The sequence below is a fragment of the Chamaea fasciata genome, unplaced genomic scaffold (genome assembly GCF_029207755.1).
Source record: "Chamaea fasciata isolate MVZ Bird 193981 ecotype frontalis unplaced genomic scaffold, bChaFas1.0.hap1 SCAF_10, whole genome shotgun sequence".
NCBI lineage: Eukaryota > Metazoa > Chordata > Aves > Passeriformes > Sylviidae > Chamaea > Chamaea fasciata.
Window position 1 is genome coordinate 3219450 of NW_027094095.1, and position 24009 is coordinate 3243458.

The 24009-nt window shown below is 51.3% G+C and overlaps 3 protein-coding genes across 11 annotated transcripts in view; all 3 read right to left on the minus strand.

The window, feature by feature from the left end:
- PRRC2C (proline rich coiled-coil 2C) overlaps positions 1-9111 on the minus strand; it is a 69003-nt gene extending 59892 nt beyond the window's left edge. For all 9 annotated transcript variants that reach the window (XM_066192068.1, XM_066192069.1, XM_066192060.1 and 6 more), the window contains exon 1: positions 8997-9111. The gene's annotated coding sequence lies outside the window, so the exon portion shown is untranslated. The remainder of the gene's footprint in view (positions 1-8996) is intronic.
- An 876-nt stretch (positions 9112-9987) lies between these two features.
- LOC136294388 (dimethylaniline monooxygenase [N-oxide-forming] 4-like) lies at positions 9988-16274 on the minus strand. Its single transcript, XM_066192070.1, has 9 exons — positions 16231-16274; positions 14915-15052; positions 14445-14633; positions 13938-14100; positions 13416-13561; positions 12885-13084; positions 12346-12698; positions 12030-12099; positions 9988-10737 (listed from the first exon to the last, which is right to left on the minus strand). The coding sequence occupies exons 2-9, from the start codon at positions 15044-15046 to the stop codon at positions 10350-10352; spliced, it is 1641 nt and encodes a 546-aa protein (XP_066048167.1). The 5' UTR covers positions 15047-15052; positions 16231-16274; the 3' UTR covers positions 9988-10349.
- Positions 16275-16796: 522 nt separating this feature from the next.
- On the minus strand, positions 16797-23711 carry LOC136294390 (flavin-containing monooxygenase 1-like). The gene is made up of 9 exons (XM_066192072.1): positions 23631-23711; positions 22064-22234; positions 21687-21875; positions 21437-21599; positions 20942-21084; positions 20438-20637; positions 19588-19943; positions 18961-19033; positions 16797-17783 (listed from the first exon to the last, which is right to left on the minus strand). Exons 2-9 carry the CDS (start codon positions 22187-22189, stop codon positions 17441-17443), a joined length of 1593 nt encoding a protein of 530 aa, XP_066048169.1. The 5' UTR covers positions 22190-22234; positions 23631-23711; the 3' UTR covers positions 16797-17440.
- Between the last annotated feature and the right edge of the window lie 298 nt (positions 23712-24009).

The window sequence follows — 24009 nt, forward strand, 5'->3', positions numbered from 1 at the left end:
TCCAACAGGAAAACCAGCAACAAACCACAACAGATCAGGGAATTTTTGTTAGGAGCATTTTACGACTAACATGGCACTGACCAAACTCTTAGGACATTTATTGCAGAAAAAAAAATATCTGTCAGTCCTATGCTTTTTTTTTTCTTTTTCTTGAGAACAAAGTAATTTAAAACCCACAGATCCAAGTACAGCAAACCTCAAATTTGTCTCTATCCAGAGGTTTTAATAAATATTTAACTGTATGTCCATGAATATTTCACAGAAACCATATTCCTGTGGAACAGCCCTGCCAAAAGCAGCTTGATCAGTAGGATCAATCAGAATCAGCATGACTTAAATGTGTCCACATAACAAGGGATTAAAAAGCCACAGACAGGTTAAACTCACATTGGCAATAAAACTGTCAAAAATGCACTGAGTATTTTCATGTATCACACAGCTGCTTTCTTTCAGCTAAGATCACTTCTGGTATTTCCACTGCTTATGAAACCTTCTCCTTTTTAGGTGACCACAGGTAATTGAGAGATTCTGGTCCCACCCCCTCCCCTCCCAAGGCAGAATGATGCCAGTGCAGCTATTTAAGAACTCTTGGAGGGAAATAAAGCATTTTTCATTTCATTTAATCAAGTTTTAGCATGTTTATATTCAGAGCATCAAACAAAGCTGTTCACTATCCTGACAAATACTACCTAAATATTCCCTAGAACAACGCAGTTACTCAGCAATTCGGTGCTTTCAATGTTTGTCTCTTTCTTCCAATGTTCTACACCAACGGCCGATTTTGCTCTCCAGCTTTCTACTGGACAAGAGAAGCTGTCAAGATACCTCTTACATTTACTTCTGTCTTTTATGGGGAGCTAAGGAGATAATTTAGAGATGCAGTCAAGCATAAATACAGCTATTCTTAATATAAAATGCTGAAATTAGGAAGTTCCTCCCTAAAAATTTTATTCAGTTCTCAACTAATGCACATGCAGAAGATGTAATACCCGTCTGCTTTAGCTTTACAAGTAAATACTGTTATTTGTATTTTAATGATAACTTTACAATTAAAAGAGAGATTGATTAAAAAATATATCAATTTTCAAAGTGGAGTATCAAACAAGGTCAAATTAAGAAACTCCCTTCAGCAAATTTTGTGTCTGGTAATTCTTTGAATTTCCAGAGGTTAGATAATGAAAAATGGTACCAGCATCACCAGCGAGTTTTAACAAAAGCTCTTTACTCTTCTGAACTGAAAACCCAACATCTGCCACCTCAAGCAGCAGCACTTTTAAGCAAGTAAGACTCCTACAGAAATCTTACTCTAGAAGTCAAATACCTTGAAGAAGTGAAATACATGATGTCCAGACTCAGCCTTAAGGCTCAAGTCCTTAGCCAAAAAAAAATTTGATGACTAGCTTCAAAGATCTAGATAGAAATGATTTTAATTTGGTTTCTGAGTTTAGAAAATATACTTTGGTAATTTTTTTCAAACTTCTTTGCAACACGAGGAATAGTTCTTTAGGCCAACAGACTGATGGAATTTGCACACATCCAAATACTAAAGAGAAGGGACTTAAAGGTTGACGTTGTGAACCTGAGAGCACAGGCACCACAAAATCCTGAGGATCAGAAACCCTGCATGTGCTACTGGACCAAATACACCCTGGGTTCAGCATTTCCTTCTCCTGGAATGGTCCAGGCTGATCCTGGCAGAGGCACACCAGCCTCAACACGCCAGCACATCTTATTTTGTCTGTACAGTCACAGTTTTGTGAGGCTGCATTTGTCCCACAGAGCCTCTCACTGCTGATGGTGGTGATGTGGAATCATATTTAAGGAAACACTTCTCCAAATGCCTACCTGCAGACTCTAAGAGCAATGATGATCTCGTCCAGTTCTTTTCAGAGCAGTTCCCAGTTCGGGTTGAGGCACAGCAAGGCAGCAATGCAAAACAAACCTTATTTCTCACTGACAAATAAAAAGTTCTGGAGGCCAAAAAGGCTCCCAGCTGTAGGATGAGAACCCCCCAGTGGAATACAGTGCCCAGGTAAATCCAGCACAGCCTTCACTGGCACCGCAAGTGTCCAGTTCATTTTCTCATTCCTTCTACACCAACCAGACCAGTGGAGAGAAACTTAATACCACCACCACCACTGCTCGAGGGCAAATGAGTAACTACCAATACCTGTATCAGAAACATTCCTTCAGGTGTCAGCCCTTTGCAAATTCTCTGAGCTCTCGGCCAGAAAGGATTTCTCAAGACATTCCAGTGAAGAGACTGCTGCTGAGTGTCCCACCTAAAGCAGACCCACTGGACAAAGCCAGGGCACCAACCCACCACAGCTACTCCGTGCTGCCAACCCTCACACGTTTCACTAGATTACCAAACATACTGCAACTAAAAATCTATTCTTTTCTGAAAACCAAACATCCCAGATTTCTCTGCAGGTCACTCTTAGAGCAGGCTATTTTATATCTACTTAGCCTGACAACGTCTTTACAAGTCATTTCTGACTCATTTGACACCAAACATTAAGCAATTTTTTTGCTAGACAGATTTTTGATTTTCCCCATTTCACGCAGTTGGTTAAGAAACTTTCAAAAACTGTAAATTTTTAATTGAGGCATGAGTTTTGAAGTTCTGGAAGGAAGCCAGGGCCAGAAAAAAAACCCCTTAAAACAGTTTCTATAGAATTAAAGAGAGCATCATAATGATATGTGTTCTCATTATTTCTGGGAACAGAACAATGTAAGTGCTTTCGCCCAATTAGCTTTTCAACTTGCAGATGCCTAATGAGACTTATTTTAAGATTTGCAAAACCATTTATTGAAGAAACTTCCATTATTTGGAAGAATGAGAAAACTTCAAAGCTCATGAAACTGCATCTCTGCCTATCTGAGCACAAGATAAGGGAATAAATTAAGGCAAATTCTTGCAGAAACAAGCTGTGTACCTGCTATCAAAGTGCAGGACTCCAACAGCAGCCTGGTAGGCAGCACTGTTCTCTGAGCACAGACATACCATCACCTGTCTTACCTGTCAGAAAGAGTTTTAACTGAAAAAATTACAGCTACTCACCAGGTTTCTTAACAGCTAATTTAGATGAGTTTATCCAGACCATAGCAGCTCTCTGTAAAGGCATCTTAACAGTCAGGATCACAAACAACGCCTTAAAAAACTACAAACACACTCGGCAGACCTTCACAAGCACCACTCTGTTTCTTGCTCAACTGAACCAACCATCCAGCAGAAGCCTGGAAAGGCAAAAACATCAGCAAAGGGGCTGAGAAAAGGGGGACAGAAGAGAAAACACCTGCTGCCACACCTGACTGCAGGGCAGGCTGAGCAGGGCCCAGGGTCTGCTCCCCTGCTTGGGGGAAGTTCCCGGGAACAACAGCTCACTCCTTAAGTAGATCCCAGGGATAAGCTGGTGTAAAACACTTCTTTTAGGAAGGTGTTGAAAGAAAATCAATCGGTACAGGAAAAAAAAAAAGACCAGATTCCCAACAGATGAGCCGAAGTTGCAGCTATTTACAGCCAATACCCATCTTCCCACTGTTACATTTTTCCCTTTCAGTTTAATACTTACTGCAGAAGCCCCTTTATTACAAACCCTCACTGAGCTGGGGGCACATTTCCAACCCTTCCCACCAACTCCATGCAGACTTGGACAGTGGAAGAGAGAGGACAAATTAGGAGCAAAAAGTTAAATCACTCCTTTGCTGGGAGTAACTCAAGGAATCTCTTTCAAAACTCCCATTTCCTGCTCCTTTACCACGATTTCCAAGCCCCACTGAAATAATTACTACTTTTTCACAGAGGAAGTGACACCTTTTTCAAGTGTTCTTCCCCAGGAACAACGCTGAGCAGTAATTTCTCATCATGTTTTTCCGTATTTTTAAAGTACCCCTGACCTCAACTGCAAATTAAGTAAAAATTTTTATATGTAACTTGTTTTTCCAAAGCCACTACTCATAAGTTAATCCTTAAATAAGAAATAATTACATCTAAGTGGTTTTATTTTGGAAATTTGTTGCAAGTTGCTTTGAAATAATGTTCAGGCAAGCTCCTCTGCTCATGAGCTCCTTCAGAATACTTCAACAGTGCACAAAAATCACTCTAGGGCTACATCCTTAAGGATTTCCCCTCTTCTTTAGAACACACGTGCCAGAATAATCCCCTCTTTGCCAGCTTTTTGTTGTTGAAGGGCCCAACCTGAAGACGGAAGCACTCAACAGTAGAAATCTACAGAATACAGTTTTGCAGAGCCTTGTACAACCCCACCACTACTAAAAAAAGCTCAAAACAGTTACTCTAGTCAGTTATGTAATGACTTAAGCTACTTGTCACCATGTTCAAAACTTGCCACCTTGCCCAAATTCTTTGCTGCCTGTTACTTCTATCATACTCCTCACCTGATTATTGTACATCAAAAAGAAACAGAATTCTTCTGTGTATTAAAGAGATGTTGCAGCATATTTTGAAGGTTTTTAAGATACTCCCACTGTGGTAGTGAGAGCCTGGGTTGCCAAATGCTCCAGCTTGTATCACACTGACAGCACTAGTAATAAATTTCAGTACATAAAGGCGGTAGAATTTTGCTCCCATGTCTGGTCCAGCTTGGAGAGAGCTCACAGCCTCTTTTACCTGCTGCCCATTATCCTCTGGATCTCTGGTTACATGCTTTTCCCTGTGACTCACTAATTTCTTGGAACAGACACATCTCCTTGTTCACTGAAGAATGCTCAGCATGGAAAGAGATGCAGCTGCCAACGCCACACTGACAACAGCTCTGGACAGCACCAGTTAATTACAGTAAGGGTCAGCTTCAGATCTCTGTTTAAACTAGATCTGACCACAAAAAAAAAAGGGAAAAAAAACAAGATGAGAAGCTAAATTTAAAAAGCCTTATCAGCATAGCCAGCTTTATGCATCTGTCTCTCAGCACTACAGAATCCATTTTCCATGGAAGTTAACTTGCATCTGCCAAATGGCTGCAGATGAGGTTTAACATCTTCACTTGCTCTTGGCTCTCTGTTTATTCTGCTCAGATTAAAAAAACAAAACAAAACAAAAAAAAAACCACCCCACACATCCCTTGACACTTTGCTTTCAAGACGCAGTAAATAATTCAGGCTCAACACATTATCTAAATACTTATCAAGGAACTTTTTGTTATCCAAAGCTCTGGGTGTCCTACAAAGCTCTGTCCATGCTGGTGGCATGAAAAATGTCTCTTAACCAAGGTGACTCTAGCAAAGGAACCACTTAGAAATGCCAGAAGCCACAGGCAAGCTTTTCCTGCTAAAATACATCTTTCTCATCAGCATTGTCAAGGGAAAATGTTCTTGTTCCTTCTCATTAGAGGACTTCTGCTGTGTACCTATACAGAGCACAGACTAAAAAACAAGCCCTGTAAATCAGTATTTATTTTTATTTTCAAAATGAAAGCATCAATTAATTCATTAATATTAGGACTGCAATCCTTCAGTGGAATACTTGGTGAGTTTGAAACAGAAGTCCTAAAGCAACATCAGGTCTTTAACTGGGAGGAAATTAATGGTTTCTCTAACAAAAAGCAAATGTTGCTGCACTTCCACCTTAGCTGAAGATTCAAATCAGTTTAAGTACATCTTAAATCATTATTCCTGCAAACATTCCTTAGAATTATGTCTGTAGATTGAAACTGTAAGTTAAAATTTATGAACAGTAAAATCTAGCAACAGTCACATGCTTAGGAAATATGAATTTGAAACCAAGGTGCAGGGGTTTATAGGATTTCATGAGGACAGGCTGAAAAGGGCTGCTCCTCTAAGCACAGACAGTTTGATCTGCTAACTTAAGCAAGCAGTGCAGCAAAAAATGGGCAGCCAAGTCATTGCCAAAGTACAATTTATAGCCCAACTAGGTAAAATCTGAGTAAGGCTGCAATTTCCCCTAGTCATCAGCTGTACATTGATTAAATTGATATTTAAGAAATCCTCTTCCCTAAGTTAACCAGGACTGGTGATGCCCCAGCTCCTCAGGCAGCACTTGTGCATTCGTTGCAGCTGAATACAAAGTGCAGCCATTCCTGTCTCTGATGCTGGAAGACCCTGCAAACGAAGCCCACGTTATTTTCAAACGCACATCAGCTCAAATTTATCACCACCATCCTGCAGACTGAAGACATGTAAGGTTGACTCTGCACTCTAATTTTCCCGTTAATCAAGACAGTGTCAGATAATTTAAACCATGAACAATGTGAATGCTAAACAGTTTCTCCCTTTAGTCTGTGTTTGCAATCTGTAACAGACAAGCTCGTTAGCATTTACTTAGAATGTTATGTAATGGCTGAGGTATTTGTAATAAAAACAGTCTATTTCTGTTAGCCTGTTCTTCATAGACATAAAAGCTGTCTTCATCTGATTTTTATTAGGACTTCATCTTCCTCTGCTCTTGATGCATTTTTTAAGACTCCTGTGCACTCCATTTTCATTCCACCAATACTCAGAGTATTCTCCTGCCTCCTCACAGGGATTTCAGCTTTTATTTTTACCCTACTCTCACCCGCAAGCTTCCACCGGGTTCTGTAAAACCCAAACCCAAACAACAAGGAGAGCCCGAAGCTGAGCAAAGGAAACATTCCCTACAGAAGAGGAACTGGTTCTACCAGTAAACCACCAGCAGCAGCCTCGTCATTACAAGTCCAACATCCATCCTCAGCTGGTGGGAGGCTGCTGCATCCTCACGGTGGTGGAATTTTCCCCCTCAAACCCTCCACTCCTGCAGGAGCCTCTGAAGACATCAGCCAAAGGAAGTGTTTTTGCATCTCCCACATCCCCAATCCACTACACGAGGGTTTACTCCTCTGCAAGAGCACACCGGGCAAGGCTTTAACTCTTCTGCAAGGTTTTTTTCTCCTCATTTTATCCACACCACCCCTTATATGGTATTCCATCCTCTCTCCATTCTCCCGTCCCCACCGTTCCTTAGCCTGGAAATCGGTCTGGAAGACAGAAATTGTATTCCCGGTACCGCAGGACACCTGGCTGCAGTCTGACTTCCATTCTTCCTCTGAATTGCCATCCAGCGTTCATTCAGACAGCCCCAAACCCACACTGGAGCTCCCTTTGCAATTGCATCATCTCTCCCCCGCTCGCCGGGGCCCGTTTCACTTTCCCTGGGGAAGCAGGACCCAGGGAAGGTGCATCCCATCAACCTGCAGCACTGGACCAGGAGCCTAAGTTAAAACTGCAGGCTGATATAACTCTTCTGCTCTACAAAAAAACAGGGTTCCCTTTATGGAAAGTCTAAATGAGAGCAAAGATATTATAAATTGCTACCAAACCGCCAGGACACAGAATATTTATATTACCGACACTCACAGAAGCAACTGTTTATTGAGTTATGCATATTTCATGGGCTATTGTCTACCAAAGCCAAGGACTTCACACAAGGAACATACCCACACATCAAAGCAGAGCCAATCCTGGTCTCCAAGCAGTGGCCCAAGAGAGAACCAAGCTCTCCCTTCAGTTTAAAGAGCGACCTCTCAAACCACCTTTCCACTGAACATTCATCCAGCTCAAGCAGCTCCCAAAACTCAGAGATCCTTTCTTCCCAGGAAATGGTTGGAGAGTTGCACCAAAACACCACAAAATTAATGCAGAAGCAAAATTCTCTAGACAAGAGAATTCAAAAACAAACCCCTGACAGGCACATGGAGATCCTGGCAGTCGGTATTTAAGGTCAATCCTTTTGTTTCTCACACATGGACAAATGAGATCATGTCCTGTTTCCTGCCCCTCCAAAAGCAGTTTCTTGTCTGAGCAGAGCTCTTTCAGATGAGACACCAAGCAGGCCAGGTGCCTCATTGCACAAGAAATAAAACTATTAAATAAAAAAATTTACGGCCCCGTTCTTTCTGCTAGAAATATTGGTAATTTCCAGTAATACACCTACCTAACCCCAATAATCAAGGCAGCGTGGAGAAACGGTCACTCCTTTAAGACACTGAGTACACGATGTTCCACCAAAGAACTTATTTACAGAACACCCACGTGAAACACAAGAAGGGAAGAAAAACCACGACGTGCCACTCAGCGCCCAGCACCACGCTCTCGTTCATGCATGTCCCCTCCCTCAGAAAGAGGGCAAGACCTGGAAATTAATTATCTGCGCCGCATTTAGCCGCAAAATTTTCGATCCCTGCACCCCTGGGTTATGCCCACTGCAGAGCAAGCGCCTGAATTTCAGCCGTGTCATCTCCCCCCGCTCTCACCATCCTTTAGGCGCTATCCACGAGAACGCTCCTGGCTCCTAGACCACCCCACCCCTGCGAATCCTGCCCCGGGAGCACAAACAATGCCTTCCTTCACTCAGTCCTGCACCAAACCGCCCAAGAACCGCCTTTTACCGTAGGCGAGCAGCGCAAGAACCGCGGATGAGTATTTCAGAGCTGGAAAAGCGAGGCGCCTTGCCGCCGGCACCCCGCAGGAAAGGGCTGCTCTCCCCCCGCCTTCCTGCAGGAAGAATCACAGCCACCGAGAGAGCGCAAATGCACCGAGGGCCCGGCGCGCTCCTCGAGGGATCTCCAGAGAGAGAAAGGGAGGGAAGGGAGGAGAGGGGAAGAGAAGAAGGAGGAGACCGTGCGCCGTAAAAAGAAGGGGAAAAGCGGGGGTAAAAAAGATTGCGGGAGAAGGCAGCGGCCCCCCGCAGGAGCGGTCCCGGCACGGCCGCCCCTCCCGCCGCCCCCGGGCGCGGCCCGGGCTGTGCCCGGCGGGGCGCGGCCGGCCCCGGGCGCCAATGCGGGGAGCCCGGCGAGCCCCGGCCCGGCCGCCCGCCCCGCTGGGCCCGGCGGCGGTGCCGGCCCGGGGCGCCCCTCACCGCCGGCCGCGGGCCCGCCCGGGCGGAAGCCGCCCCCGCCCGGGGCCATGCGGCGCAGGCCGCCCGCCCGCTCCTGCCGGCGCCGTGCCGCCACGCGGGCCCGCGCTCCGCCGCGGTGAAGCGAAGGAGTCCCGGCGCTTACCGGGCGCGCAGGGCGGCGCTCGGCTGCCCGCGGGTCCCGGTGCCGGCGGGGCCGCTCCTCTCCCGGCGCCGCCGCCTCGGCCGCTTGCACACAGGGGCCAAGATGGCGGGCGGCCAAGCCGGGCGCCAACGACGTCTGACGTCACCGCGCACAGCGCGCGGCGCCGGCCCCGCCCCCGCACGGCCGGTCACGTGACCGAGCCGTGCCGCAGTCGCGCGGGCTCCCGGGGACAGGTGCGCCCCCTGGCGGCGCGGGGCAGAGGGCGGGGCCGCGCAGACCCGGCCCCATCCCGGCCCCATCCCGGCCCTATTCCGGCCCCATCCCGGCCCTATTCCGGCCCCATCCCGGCCCCATCCCGGCCCTATCCCGGCCCCATTCCGGCCCCATCCCGGCCCTAGCCCGGTTCCCATCCCGGTTTCCATCCCCATTCCCATCCCCGCCCTATCCCGGTTCTCATCCCGGTTCCCATCCCAGCCCCGTCCCAGTTCCATCCCGGTTCCCCTCCCGGTTCCCATGCCAGTTCCCAGCCCTATCCCGGTTCCCATCCCCGTTCCGGACCCGGCCCCATGCCGGCCCCATCCCGGTTCCCGTCTCAGCCCCATCCCAGTTCCCGTCCCAGCCCTATCCCAGTTGCCATCCCAGTTCCCATTCTGGCCCCATCCAGGTCCTATCCCAGTTTCTATCCCAGTTTCCATCCTGGCCCTATCCCGGTTCCCATCCCAGGAATTCAGGGTTCCCTATAATCCTAAGGTTGTTTGGGCAATGGCAGGGATGCTCGCTTGCTTGGGTTTGCCACTGTATCTATGATTTATTATTATATGTCAATACATTAACATATATAACTTTTCTTATATATCTTATTTGTTGATATTTCTATCTATATAATGTACAGATGATGTATATACAAGGGCAAGACTCTCCCCTCTGCCACAGCCTGGGATCCACTTCACACACCCTGGTAATAAACCATTAATAAAACCATCAGCAAAGCCCAGATCTGTGAGGTTTATTTGTGGCTCCCTCCTTCATGTCCCAAAAGTTGCCAGACACAGAAGTAGCTCTCGACAGTTCACATTTCACAAAATCTCAAGGTGGTGTGGGTCTTGCCAAAATTTTAGGGAGCACGGGGGAGGAAGGCTGGCCTCATGCTCGGCAGTTCATCCCAGAATGGTTCAGGGTGAACGCTCCTTGTCACCTCTGGTGAAACATCAGCAAATGTTTGGATGGACAAACAGCTGGACACCAGACAGGCTCCTGCTGGTGCCAGCCCAGCCCTCTGGCAGCACCTGGCAGAGGTGGCACAGCTTTGCGCCGTCCCCAGATCACCCGGCAGTGCGGCTCTCCAGCTTTCTCCTACAGCTGGGGACGTGCCCAGGGGCTCCAGCCTGGCTGGGGGTACTTAGAGAAGAGAAAAGCTGCTGTGAGAGCTGCTGGCAGAGCCAGGAGGCACATCCAGCACCAGCCGGAGGAGCTGCCGGAGCTGTCACCCAGCACCCGCGTTCTCAGGGGCTGCAGCGTGCGCTGCCACTGCGTCAGGATGGCAGCTCTGGCCCCGCTCCACCTGCCCCGGCCCACCAGCCGGTACTGGTAGGGTGAGCAGGGCCCAAAAAGGATGGCCAGGGCTAGCCGGGGGTCTGTCAGGAGCAGTCTCAACACGCTGGGCTTTACGCCAGCACACGCAGCGATTTTGTCCACGTAGCTGATAAAACTCATCTTCAGGTTCTCCCTCTCGTGTGGATTCCTTCGGTGGGACACAAGAAATAAAAGTCAGATGGCGTCATCCTATCTCAGTTCCCAGCTCCACGGAAGACTAAAGCCTTGGGCTCAGACATCAGGTGAGCCCCAGTCTCTGGGGCAGCTCTCTCAGCCCCAAATAAAGCCCAAGGCACCGGAGGAGCCTCTGTGGGGTTGGTCCCAGCAGTTCCCGGGGACAGGGGAGAAGCAGGAGCTTGTTTTGTCTCTGCAGCATAGTTGTGTCTTCAAAATCAGTTCTAACTTAACAGTACCCGCGTTGTAATGTCACAAGTACCCCTGCCATGTCCTTCCCTGAGGTTCAGGGGTGTGCATTTGCCAGATTTCGAGAAGTAGAGATGTAGACTTTCAGAGATACGAATGCCAAGGAGACTAGGAAAATCTGGGAAATGCAAAAAGCTTCCCATGCTGGGAGGGACCGCCAGGATTTTTCTGCTTTAAACCTTATCTCCCTCACAGGAGGGAGGACGTGCTGATCTGCCTCAGGAAAATTTGAGACAACCTCAAGTTTGTTTCCCTTGCACCTCAGTCTTCCGTATTTCTGTGTAACAGCATCGTGGTGCAGTCATTGGGGCTCCTGGTCCCTGTGGCTCTGTTTTGTCCCAGCTTTTCCCCAGTGCCCCATGAGCCAGCCCTGCCCTGCTGGCAGACCCAACCCAGCCTGCACCCCAAGGTCCCCTCCTTGCTCCATCACCATCCACCATCCCACGTCCTGCTGGGTGTGGACGTCTCGACCTCCTGTAAAATCCCAGAGTGCCAACGAGGCAGGCTGTTAGCTGCCACGCACACCGGTGGAGTACTCACCTTGACCTGCCAAAAAGTGACACAAACTGCCCCCCACCCACACCGCCCGGCTCCTCGGGGGGCTCTGGATGGAGCCCCGCGGTCCCCAGTGCCTGGGTTTGGGAGGGAGAAGCCACGAGATGGCACCCTTAGCCTGGAGGAAACCAGACCTCCATCTCGACATGCTGGGAACAAGGACATGGCTTGGAGGCCTGGCAGAGGGGGATCTCCAGAGGAGAGGGAAAGGGAGGGATTGAAGGAGATGGGAAGAGAGGGAAGGGGAGCTGCAGGCCCTGGTCTTGTCATGAACTGCTCCAGAGAAGCTTACGGTGTCTTGTTCCATAAAGGAGCCGCGAGAGCATTTTCCCAGCTCACTGCAGGTAGTGAGGTAATAAATGCAGAGTTGGGTGTCCTGAGCAGGTCCCTCCCATGTCTGCCATCCAGTTCCCCTGCCCTTCCCCGAGGTTCTCATCCTGGGTGCAGGAGCGTCACACACACCTTTTGACTGGTGGCTTCCTCTTCAAAACCTCGGCCGTCATCCTGCTGGGGGGAGGCAGCTTGTTCCAGCCTGAGAACAGAGAAACCAGCGAGCTCCAGCAGCACCGCCAGAGGAAATGCTCAGCCCCTTCCCAAGGTGCCAGCACCTTTCCCGAGGTGTGGAGCAGCGGGGATATGGGGATGCAGCTGGTGGACGGAGGCTGCTGTGCTGCTGATTCCCACGGCCACCACAGAGCAGAAATACGCCCTAAGCTCCTTGGGCAGCAGCTCAGGCTGCCCCAAACCTCCCACCCAGAAGATCTCCCCCTTCTCCTACCTGCAAAGACCCCTGTCACCCAGCGAGCCTGCATTTCTGATCCCACCATAATGGAGCCCGTCAGCTGGATCAGGCCGATGATGGCCAGCGTGGGCTTTTCCAGCTGGGGAGGGAAGACGCAATTGTAGAGGGAACGGTTGTCGTCGATGGCGCTGCGAACGGACTCCTCGAGGAAGGGGAATGAAAAGTTGTAGCCCGTGGCAAAGAGCACCACGTCGATGTTGTCTTCGGTTGTCCCGTCTTCGAAAACAGCAGAGCTCTCAGTGAACTCCTTCACGTTTGGCTTCAACACCACAGTCCCAGAGAGGAGGCAGAATGGCAGCTCTTCGTTGACAATTATCTTAAATTTGGAGCTTGCAGCGGGGAAAAGAGGGCAGCAGCGTTAGCATCTGGGAGGGACCTAAAATGACTTTTTTTACGGTCAGAATTCCCCATCCAATGGTTTGCTATTCCACAAACATCCCCCAAAACTGAAAATTAAGCATTTCATATTATGAAGACCCCCTGACCACCCAACAAAACAATCAGAAAAAAAACACCTTTTGCTGGAAGCCAAGCCGTAGCTTGTGTGGTTGAACCATGAATTGAACTTCCGAAACCTGATCCTCCTGGCGAGGGCTGATGGAAGAAGCCACTCCAGGAGGTGTTTGAAGCGGGTGGTGTTGACCATGTCAAAGGGGAAGCCGTGGTCTGAGACCCGGCTGATGACCCACGTGTTGCTCCTGGTGCTGAGGAACACCTGCCAGGGGAAGACAGGTCTCAGCCTCCTGCCCAGGCATCTTGTTGGTTTTGCCCTGAGTGGCAAATCCCATCTTCTGCACTTGAGCCAACACGGAGTTAACCCAAGGGAAGGAGATGACACCCAGATGAACCAAACAGCTCGTGGTGGCTTTGATAAAGTTTCCACAGCTGCTCAGTCGCCAGTCCTCAGGCAGCCTAAACTCTTCCAGGAGTTTCAAAACTTCTTCAGTGAGGAGTGGAATTTATTGAGAAACCTGGGGGCAAAGCTCCCTGTGGTGCCCTGAGCCGCTGGCCCTCACGGTGCCTGTCTGGACCTCCTGGGGCTGTACCTTGGCAGCCGCACGGCTCAGCTCCACCGAGAGGTCGCCGCCGGTGTTGCCGATGCCGACCACCAGGACCCGCTTCCCGCGGAAAGCCTGCACGTCTCTGTATTCCCGGCTGTGCAGCTGCTGGCCTTTGAAGCGACTGTCGATGCCTAGGCAGAGAGCAGGGAGCATCTCCTACTGCCAGATACGCTTACTCAGCTCAGCCTTGTGCCCAGATCCTCTGCAGCACCCAACTCTCCTCCCTCCCACCCCTGCTTGCAGCTGAGAAGGCCCTGGAAGTCCCCTGTACCTCCTCAGCTCAGTCTTGCTTTGCAAATCCCGATGGAAAAGCCTGGCTGCCTCTTGACAAGGTGTTTTTCCCATTCCCTGGAATACCCCCCACCATTTCCATGGGGTCAGGGTCCCGCCTGTTCCAGGGTGGGGGCTCATGGAGCAGGCAGGCTTGCAGAGGAAAATACAACCAGGGGACCCCCAGGTGCTGGGGGAAACCCTGTGGGGCGGGCCCACTGCTGGGACAGGGCTTACCTGGGAAAGAAGCCAGTGGCAAGTAGGGCTCCTGGTAATGGCCAGTGCAAACCATGACAGCATCAAAGACGTGGGACTCACGGACACCTTCAGTCTCGGTGACCACCTCCCACTGGCCTGAGGAGGTGAAATCTGGGCGCCTTCTCACACTGAGAACTGTTGTCTTGCACAGAAGCCCAACAAAACAGCAGTCAGGGATCACGCCGTGTTTCGGAGACGTGCCTGTGAAAGGCTGGGGCTGCCGGGAGCAGGCTGGGTCCCTGGGGAGCTGCGTGCCACTTCTGAAGCTGTTAAATCCCACCTTGCACCTTTCCCCTGGCAATGACGCTGGGGGAGCAAGCCCACGTTCAAACAGCCTCCTTTAAAACATGGGGCCTAAAGGCTGCGTGCAGGATGCGAAAGTCATGTGGGTTTACTTGCGGGCTGGCACCCGGCCTTGTCCCGTCCCACCTCGGATCTGCAGCTACCCATGGCTCTCCTCCCCGTGGGGCTGGGGTCCCCGCTCACCTGGAAGCGTACGTGCCGCAGGAGGTCGAAGTGCCGGGCGTACATCCTGAAGTATTCCAGGACGAGGCTGTGGGGCATGTAACTGGGAAAACCCTCGGGGAAGGGGAAGTCGCTGAAGCAGGACATCTCCTTCGAGGTGTTGGTGATGACTGAGCGGTACACGATGACTCTCCTGCTGTCCGTGGAGTCCTGTGTGGAGCCGGGGATGATGTTCCCAGGTGTGCAGGGAAAAGACTTTCTCCCCATAAATATGAGTATATTCCTTCCTCACATTTTGGTACAAGGAATAAACCAGGACTAGCACCTGGCGACAATCATTTCTGCTCCCTCCATTTCCTACTCCACCTTGGAGATCCCATGACTGGGATAGGGACAGTCCCTGAGGGCGTGGCCACCCTTTCCTCTTTGCTGCAATCAAAGAGCATCCCAGGAAGGGGACAAACCCGGGGACAAACGCAGGAGGCACTGACCGTGTAGCGCCAGACGCCGCCGATGTCCTCGCTGCTCTCGAAGCAGGTGGGCTCCAGCCCCTCGTCCAGGCAGCATTTGACGGAGGCCAAGCCCGCAGCCCCGGCCCCGATCACGGCCACACGCCGCACCATGCTGGCCTGCAGCAGGTGACAGGTTGGTGTGACACAACAGCCCAGGGGTCAGCAGAAACGCCAGCCCCTTCTGCCCATCCCCAGCAAATCACCCCTGGTCTTCTCTGGCTGCGGGTGTCCACGAAGGAAAACTCTCCTGGGAGGAAGCCATGGGCGGCTCCTGGTTCAAGCGCTGTGCACAGATCCTGCTCGTTACCCTTCCCGCTGTGCTGAACCCACAGTGGGGGTCTGGGAATCTCCCTCCTCCATGGCAGGAAAAAGGAGGCACTTTTAAACCTCACTGTTCTGCCACTTTCGATTTTTTTCCCTTTTTCAGCCCAAACCAGGGCATGCAAAGAAGTTGCGGCTATCTTCTCCTGCCTGCACGAAGTGATCCTCCTGAAACCCTTGCGAGAAACAGCTCCAGCTAAGCTGGATCGTTTTCACGCTTTCCTTTTTAATTTCCCATTAAAGAGCAATCTCTTGAAAACAAAAAGGGTTTTTTAAAAGGGGAAAAAAGCAAAGCAATGCCTGACTGAGCAGGAGCACGGCGCAGCCATTCAGAAGTTAGACAGCTCCGTGAAAGCACGGCTGGGATTACAGGATGTACAAAAGGTAAGAAACCCGGGAAACCCTGGCTATAAATGGGAGGAACTCAAAGCCGGGGTGTGTAAACTGAGCTGCACCGAGCTTGACTGGAAAGCAAAGAACTACAAAAAAAATGAACCCCCATGAACTTTGATTAGATAAGAAATACTCCTACTGCAGAGTCTGCAGAAAGAGTGATTTAAAACTTTTTCTATCAGTTTTATGTCAAAAAGTAAGCTAACATAAATAGAAACTGGAGGAAACTGAAGAAAGCCAGGGACAAATGAGGGAGGTGCAAAAAAACTCCTTTGGCATCCACAAGCCTGGCCTGAGCCACTCCTTGATCTGCAGGGGCAGGGCAGGACATGCCTGCAGTCGCCTGCCTCCTTTCTGGAGCCTTCTTCGGCTTCAGGAAAGGGTTGGCAAACTCAGGGTGCTCAAGTCACCCCACTTTTCCAGCACTGCCTGCATATGGTTTTACACCAGAGGGTCCCTGCAACACCCCTCTCCCCCCACCAGCAGCAAGGCAAAGCCAGCAGTGAACGCCCAAACCCTGGAGAGCTGTCTGCCCGCTTTTAAACCCTGCCAAACCTATCCAGGAGAAGCGAGGAGCAAACCTTTCAGGACAGCGCTGTGCTTTCGCTGCTCAGCCCTCGGCCGGGTTTCCCTTGAGTTTCTCTGGCCGTGGATTGGGAGGGAAGGCTGAAGTCCAGGCAGCTCGCCACGGCTCTTGCACCACTGACCTTTACACCTGCATTCCCCCGCCCTGTGGGCTTCAATGCACTGGAAGAAAGTTCTCAACCTCCCTGTGTGGCAGTGCCAGGTGAAAATTCAGCGATAATCCCAAAGGGAACAGGCTTGCGAGAACTCCCACGCTGTAGCTTTTCGTTGCTCCAGCCCAGGCAGCAGCTTGGGGTTGTCCTGATCTATCCCCTTTTGTGGTGCCTGTGCTGGGCTCGTGCTCCCTTGGCATCCCCAGGGGATCAGCAGAACATGCTCCCTCTGCCAGCAGACGCCGTGGATGTGGGACATGGAGCACCGTGCAGCCTCATTTTGGGGAGTCAGGGAAAGCCCTGAGAGCCCCAGCCCCGGGAGCTGCCCGTAGCTGGCACAGCCCCAACTCAGGCACGGGCGCTCCCCCCCAGCTCTTCCCATGCACACAAGGACAGGACACGGAAGCATCTGCAGCACACTCTCGCCACAGCCACTGAGATTTTATTCAGTTAAAGTCTCTCCATGCACAAAACAAAGCTTCAGGATTCTCCAGTGGTGGGGCATGCAGGGAAGCCAGTCCAGGAGTGCTCAGCCCCACAGGCTCGTGTGTGACGAAGCACCACAACCACCCAGTGCTCCTTCACTGCAAAGATGCACCGATTCAACCCTGACTGGGATTTTGGGGTCACGGTGTTTTTGTTTGGAGAAAGGGACAGCCTGACCTGTGTACCTGTATCTGAACCTGTACCTGACCTGTGACCTGTAACCTGCCCAGATAATTCCTGGATGCTTTTGCTCCTGTGACACGCTGCCACTTTTGCTGGTCTTGTCCTCACTGCATCCTGCCGTGTGTGATGCAGGCACAATTCTGCCACCAATCCCTGCTCCTGGCAGCAGGCAGGAGAGCAGAGAGGCTGCCACCCCTGGCTGATGAGGTCTGCAAAGCTGTGCTTGGGGATGAGCTGGAGCAGAGGGAGGTTTATGCTGCAGGTTGCAGATTAAAGTTTGTGACCATCTACTGAAATCCTTTTCTCCCATCCAGTGGCACAGTCTGACCTAACATCCCTCAGGACACAAAAACCCAAAAACCAATAAACAAACACGCTCTAAAAGCTATTGGAAACTAAAAATCACAGCAGCCAGGAGCAGAAGGAGTCCCACCACAATCAGGAGAGAAGGGAAAGAGCTGGAGGAGCCAGCAGGGACTCGTGTTCTTGTGGGCTTTAGGACACGGTCCCACTGGGTGAGGATGGCCTGCCGTGCCCCCTCCCAGCGCCCAGGACCCCCCAGTCGGAACTGGTAGGGGGAGCAGGGGCCGAAGAAGATGGTGAGGGCCAGCCAAGGGTCTGTGCAGAGCAGCCCCAGCACGCTGGGCTTGGCACCAATGAAGGAGGCCAGTGTGTCCAGGTAGACCAGCCACTCGGTTTTGAGGACTTCGTCAAAGGTCAGACCAAACCTGAATGAACCAGAGAGGAAAAAGAGGCAGGAGAAAGATGGGTATCAGCAGGGCTTGGAGGAACTGGAGTGGAGGTCCTCTGCATCCTTGTTGTTACTGCATCTGGAATGCAGCTGGGTTCTTTTTAGGAAAGGGCTGGATGTACGTGCAGTGGGAACCTGTCACTGTCTAGACACAAATCCTGTCCGTGACACAGCACCTGTCAAGTGATGCTGGCTCATGTCAATCTTTCACTTCTGCATTCACAAGTTACACCTGTTCCCCCCCTTCCCCTTGGTGAATCTGTGTTAACAGACTTTGGCAAATCAGTTTTGGGTCTTTTTCAAAACAAACAAAAACACCCCCTCAAACCCAAATCCCTTTGCTTTTTGCAGAGGAGTCATGTGCAGCGTGAGAAAGGTGGCACCCTTTAGTATCCCTCACAGTCATTTCCACCAAATACTGCAAGAATACCCGGTGACTGGCAGAATTGCTTCCAGTTCACCTTCTGCAGAATTCACAGCTTCATGTCCTACCTTCAGAGGTCTGAAAAAGCCCATACCCGTCTAGTCTTGCATTGTACAGCAGTTGTTCTGTGCAATTCTGTATTTCACTCTTCTATACCTTTTCTCCTATAGCTGTTGAAGTGAGCCATGGATTTGTATATCACCCAGTTTCCTGGGGTTGGCTCATTCATTCCCTAATCCTTTTTAGCCTTTTGCCTGCCTGTGAACCACGCAGCAGTGTGCTCAGACACCTGCTCACAGTGAGTCAGGTCTCCATGCTGAGCGATGAGACAATCTGTGTGTACACCTCGTTGGTTGTGGGTTGGCTTTTTATTCCCCTCGCCCCCAGAGGAATTACTTTGCATTTATTACCATTAATTTCTCTGCCATTTTATCTCTCAGTCCCTGGGGATCCTGGCATTCTTCCCCAACTCCCAAGCAAGCTTTAGCCTTGAGTACCCTGAATTAATTTCCTCCTGTCACCAACAGGCAAAATATCAGTGTTAAATCAAAGGTTACATTGGCTCTTTTGCAAGCGAGTAAAGGGGAAGCTGGATGTGGGAATCCTCCCCTCTCCTCTGCCGTGCGTGCAGGGAACAGGCCCAGAGGGAGAGCCCATGTGCCGCTCCCCTGAAAACTCCAGGGATTTTTCAATCCACCAAAAACCTTTGGGGCTCTGGGGAATGACTTACCATTGGACTTGGTTTTTCTTCTTCTCATTTACTTCCTTCTCCATGACAGACTGGGGAGGCAACTGACACAAGCCTGGAAGAGAGAGGAGAGCGTCCTGCCGAGTTTAACTCCTGGGGGGGAGGACTTGTGAACTCATTCAGTGATGCAAAATGTGGGAATCCCTGAGAGGGCAATAAAGTCTCGTTGATGGCAATTTATTCAGCAGTGGCAATCCTGCTAGAAACCGGTACTCCAAATTCACCTACACCTTTTCCTGCTCTTACAGATGTGCTCTGTCAGGGCACAGGCAGGTGATGTGGGGTCAGATGGGCTGTGCAAGCCCCAGCGAGGATCATCCCGAAGAGAAACCCCAGAGCTTCTCATCTCTATGGATGACCCAGCCCTCCGCGAGGTTATTTGTACTGTTTTCATTAAAAACCCCAAACAAAACACCAGTAGGTTTCTTTCCTCACTCATGTTTCTGTAGCTTAGCTGAAATGAAATAACTTGGGAAGTCTGAGCCTTGAAAATGGTCCCCTGTCTGCTCTGAACAACTTAGCTCTGGGATCTCCCTGGCTGGAGGGATAAAATGTGTCCAGTCTGAGCTGCATTTCGGGGCACAGGAGGGCTCACATTTGCTCCCCTACCTTTGAAGACACGGCTCACCCAGCGTGCCTGCATCTCTGCCACGGGCATGATGGCTCCAAAGGGCCTAATCAGCCCAAGGACAGCCAGGGTGGGCTTCTCCAGGTGGGTTGGGAACACGTATTTGTAGAGGGATGCGTGCTTGTTCTCCACCCTGACCACGGATTCTTCCAGGAAGGGGAAGGAGACGATGTAGCCCGTGCAGAAGACAACAATATCAACGGGCTCCTCCTCAGGGCAGTTGTGGAAAAGGACTGAGTTGTCCTTGAACTCCTTCACGCCCGGCTTGATGGTGATCCTGCCCGTCAGGATGTAGCTTGGGAGGTCGTCGTTCAGCAAGGGCTCACGCACCAGCCAGCTGTGGAGAGCCAGGGGCTCCGAGAGTGGGACACCACAAACAAACCTTGCCAGTCCCCTGCTCCTCCTGCCCCCAGGCCCACCAGCTCACACCTCCTGGTGTCATTTTCTCTGAGCAAACAGCCCTGCCCCCCCACCCTCCTAACAATGACACCTGTCACAAATGTCACCCTGCTCCACAGCGTGAGTGAATCACGGACATCTCCTTGCTGCCTTACTCCCTTCACTCTTTAAGTCATCTCTTTCCAGAACTGCTCCATGCTTTAAGCCTTCCTTCTCTTTACCCAAAGAACCTCACAAGGAAAAATCCTCTGGGCCTTCCTGGGCTTTTCCAGCATGCCCAATCTTTCACCACTTAAGGGAGCTACAGCTGATTTTCTCCTCTCCATTGGACATCACCCCAAGTCTGGGCATTGGGTGATGCTGGTTGCTGAATCTCTTCCCCTGCCCACACCACAAGCCCATCTGCATGGGATGGGAACCACCAAGAAGTACCTATTCTCTGGCTGAAGGCCGTAGTTTTCATGGTTGAACCACCGGTTCGCCTTGTAATTAATCAACCACCATGAAAGGGGCGCGGGGAGGTTGGTTTTGATCAGGCTCATGAGGCGAGTGTTTAAAATCATATCCCACGGGTAGCCACGCTCAAACACACGGCTGAGCAGCCAGGCTCCTCGAGTGGTGCTAATGGTCACCTGGAAGAGAAGAATCAATGGTTCAGGTGATGCTTTTCCTTTGCAAAGACACTCAGAGGGGCATGGCGCAGACGGCCGTGCAATGGAAAGATGCAACAGCATCTTCCAGACCTCCAGGCTGCTGGCGATGGAGGTGAAATGAGAGACACGAAGAAAACCAGCTTGTTTTCAAGGTAGCTCTTCGACCAAAAAATTCAGGCTCAGAAAGACTGTTTGTACACCATGTCCCTGTGAGGACAGCACCCTGAGCTATTGTCCCCAGTGTCCCTCTCCCCACACCCCTGGGGTGGCAGGGTGGTGGCACCTTGGCAGCTACACGGCTGGCCTCCACTGCGATGTCCACTCCTGAGTTGCCCATGCCCACCACGAGGACACGCTTGCCCTGGAACACATCAGGATGCTTGTACTGCCGGCTGTGGAAGTGCTGCCCTTGAAACCTCTCGATGCCTTGGGGCAAAAAGAAACAGAGCTTTTGAAGTACTTCAGCATTTGTGGATTTTGTTGGGAGAATTGGTGTGAAAACCCAATCCAAGTGGCAAGAGCAAGGAAATGCAATCTCTGGCCACCAGGGTCTCAGGGATGTCCGGCCCTCCATCCCATGCACACAGAATCGATGCTTCCTCTCCAAAATGGTGTCTCAGAGACAAAGCCGCTGAAGCACGAGAAAGCTTTGCTGTTCAGGCCAGCAGGTTTGGAAAGCAGAAGCAAGAAAAGAAAGGGAGGATTTTCCCCAAATAACGCCTAAATCTTCTCTCCCCAGCCCCTGAAGCAGGTGGCCACAAGCAGCCCTGTACCATACCAGGAAAACTCTGCAGGGGGAGGGATGGCTCCGAGAAACTGCCGCTGCAAACCATAACAGCATCACAGGTGTGTAATGTCTGCTTCCCAGCCGTCTCTGTGACCACACTCCACTGGCCCGTGGTGGCAAAGTCGGGGCGCTTACGGATGCTGACAACCGTGGTCTACAAGGTGGGAGTGAAGCAGAGTCAGCGGCGGCCCCCGGCACGGGCGGGTGGGGAGCAGGGCAGCGCAGGGCACCCGTCACTCACCCCAAATCTGATGTGCTCCCGCAGGCCGAAGCGCTCGGCGTAGCGCCGGAGGTAGTCCAGGAGCAGGGCATTGGGCAGGAACACAGGGAAGTGCTCCGGGAAGGGGAAGTCGGAGAAGGCGGACATCTCCTTGGAGGTGTTGCTGATGACTGATGGGTACAGGCTTGGCCGGCCGGCCTCGATGTGCTCCTGCCATGGCACCCCGGCGTGCATCAGCCCTGTGACCGGCGTGGGGACTGTCCCCCTCCACGGCTGCCCTGGCCTCACGGAGTGCAGTCAGCACCCAGCAAGGTCCCGCAGCCCTTCCACACCCACTGGAACCCGGCTCAGCCCGCTCCCCCACTCTGCCCAGGGGAGGGCAGGCCCCGCTGGCTCACCGTGTAGCGCCAGAGCCCGCCGATGTCCTGGCTCTGCTCGAAGCAGATGGGCTCCAGCCCCTCGTCCAGGCAGCACTTGGTGGCGGCCAGCCCGCTGACACCCGCGCCCACCACGGCCACTCTCATCCCTGTGCTCTCTGCCGGGGTCCCGGGCCGTCAGCGGGGAGAAACCTGGCAGAAACCCCACGGATGGTCAGCACAGTGCCAGCGGGCAGCTCCTGGCGTGCCCTCCACAGGGAATTTCTCTGTAGGCTACCCCCAAACGTCATTCCATTCACCAGCGTTCTGGGCTCTTCCTTTACAAGTTAGGTTAAATGTCTTAAATAATAATTTCCTTTTTTTTTTTTTTTTCCTCCTTTATTTTAAAAATCTCTCCATTTTTACAGTGCACTCCCTGGGCTGCTTTCAAACCCCTGCAGCTGCCCTGGAAACTGGCTTTGAAAGTATGTAGCTGAGCCACATTTCACTGCCAGTTTCTTATTTATAAGCTGGGTTTAAACTACCCTGCCTTATCAGACTCGCAAATATTTGTATTTTATCTTTGGATGTCTGCCCCTGCCTCTGGCAGAGGAAAAAAATAATTAAAAAAAAAATGCGGTGGAACTATTTGGTTTCTGCAGGGTCCTGTCCCCCCTCCCCAGGGAAGATCATGCTGACTGTGACGTGCCCATTGAGGCTGACAGAGGGGCTGCAGGTGTGGCACACCTTGGATTGAGGATGATTTCGTGTCTCTTGCGGGGCTGAAAGCAGCTCCATCCCCGGGGCTTGAAAGGCAACAGCCCCTGGGTTGACATCCAGCCCCACAAAACTCCCAGTGGGGGTGATGGATCCTAATCCTTGGTAGTGCCAGGCAATAAAACAAGGGACGATGGCCAGGCTCCACGGCTTTGGGCTGGACAATTCCAGAGCCAGGACCCCCACACAGGTGCCTTGGGGGTGCTGCTGCAATCTGTGGTTTAACCCCAGGGCTGGAGGGAGCACCCTCAGCTCAGCTGAGTTATTAATTCAGCATGGCAGGATGTCACTACAGGTGGTCCCAGTTCCTCTGGCCTGAAAAGTGCTTTCAGCTTCCACAGGGTGTGATGGTGTATTCATCAGGAAAAAAGAAAAAGTCTTCAGTAAAATAATGGGGCTGGACACAGCATTTTCTAAAACCCACCGAATACTCCAGAACTATTTCAACTTTCAGTCATAAGGCAACACCTAATGAATACTCTGCTTTCCCAGGCTGGAATAAAACCTGGACTTTTTCCTTTGCAAATGAAGAAAGCACTGGCATGACCTGCTCACTGTTAACTGTTTCGGGGGAGGATTTTTTTTTTTTTTTTTTTTTTTTTATGATGAGAACTAACTTACATCACAAACAGCTCCTGGCTACATTTGCTATTTGATTCCCTACCTTCCTGCAGAGAATCTACAAATAACACCCAGGAAATACCAATTCTGCCGCCCCGTGCCTGTTCCTGCCACGCTTTCCACACTATCCCTGCAAGCAGCCAAACTCAGAAGTGCCCAGTGTGGGGTAGGGAGGGAAGGAAAGGCTTCTCAGCCCTCTGAGAACACTTACCTCCAGCCCCAGCTACCTGTGCTCCGTGTCACCTCTGCTGTGGGAAGGGAGCGCCCCTCTCCCTGTGTATTTATAGACAAGACGTGGAGTTTGGCAAGAGCAGGGAGGGCAGGCAGCCACCCCACTCCCAGAGCAGTTACACAACGGGCTGCGGGAGGAGTGGCTGCAGTGTCCTGCTGTCCCAGGGAGGCAGCTGGACAGCCCAGCCGTCGATCCCTACAGGGGTGGCAGGGAGTGGGGTGCTCCAGCTGCGCCCCTCAGTCGTGCCAGGGGCACCCGTGGGTGAGGGGGCAGCTCCAGCTGGGGGAGGTTTTTTTCACTTGCCCCATGGCCACTTGCCAAAAAGGGGCTGAAGCTGCAGACGGAGAGCAGGGGTTTG

Bases quoted from the DNA above. Each gene is read 5' to 3' on its own strand.
- LOC136294388 (XM_066192070.1), bottom strand. From the start codon at position 15,046: ATGGTGCGGCGTGTGGCCGTGATCGGGGCCGGGGCTGCGGGCTTGGCC. The intron at 13,085-13,415 runs GTACAGCCCCAG...TTCCCCTGGCAG, and splicing joins TGAGCCGTGCGGCTGCCAAG to GTGTTCCTCAGCACCAGGAG. The intron at 10,738-12,029 runs GTGTGTGTGACG...GTCCCACCGAAG, and splicing joins AGGAAGCCACCAGTCAAAAG to GAATCCACACGAGAGGGAGA.
- LOC136294390 (XM_066192072.1), bottom strand. From the start codon at position 22,189: ATGAGAGTGGCCGTGGTGGGCGCGGGTGTCAGCGGGCTGGCCGCCACC. The intron at 19,944-20,437 runs GTACTTCTTGGT...GGCTCTCCACAG, and splicing joins GGCCTTCAGCCAGAGAATAG to CTGGCTGGTGCGTGAGCCCT. The intron at 17,784-18,960 runs GTAAGTCATTCC...TGGTTCATTCAG, and splicing joins AAGAAAAACCAAGTCCAATG to GTTTGGTCTGACCTTTGACG.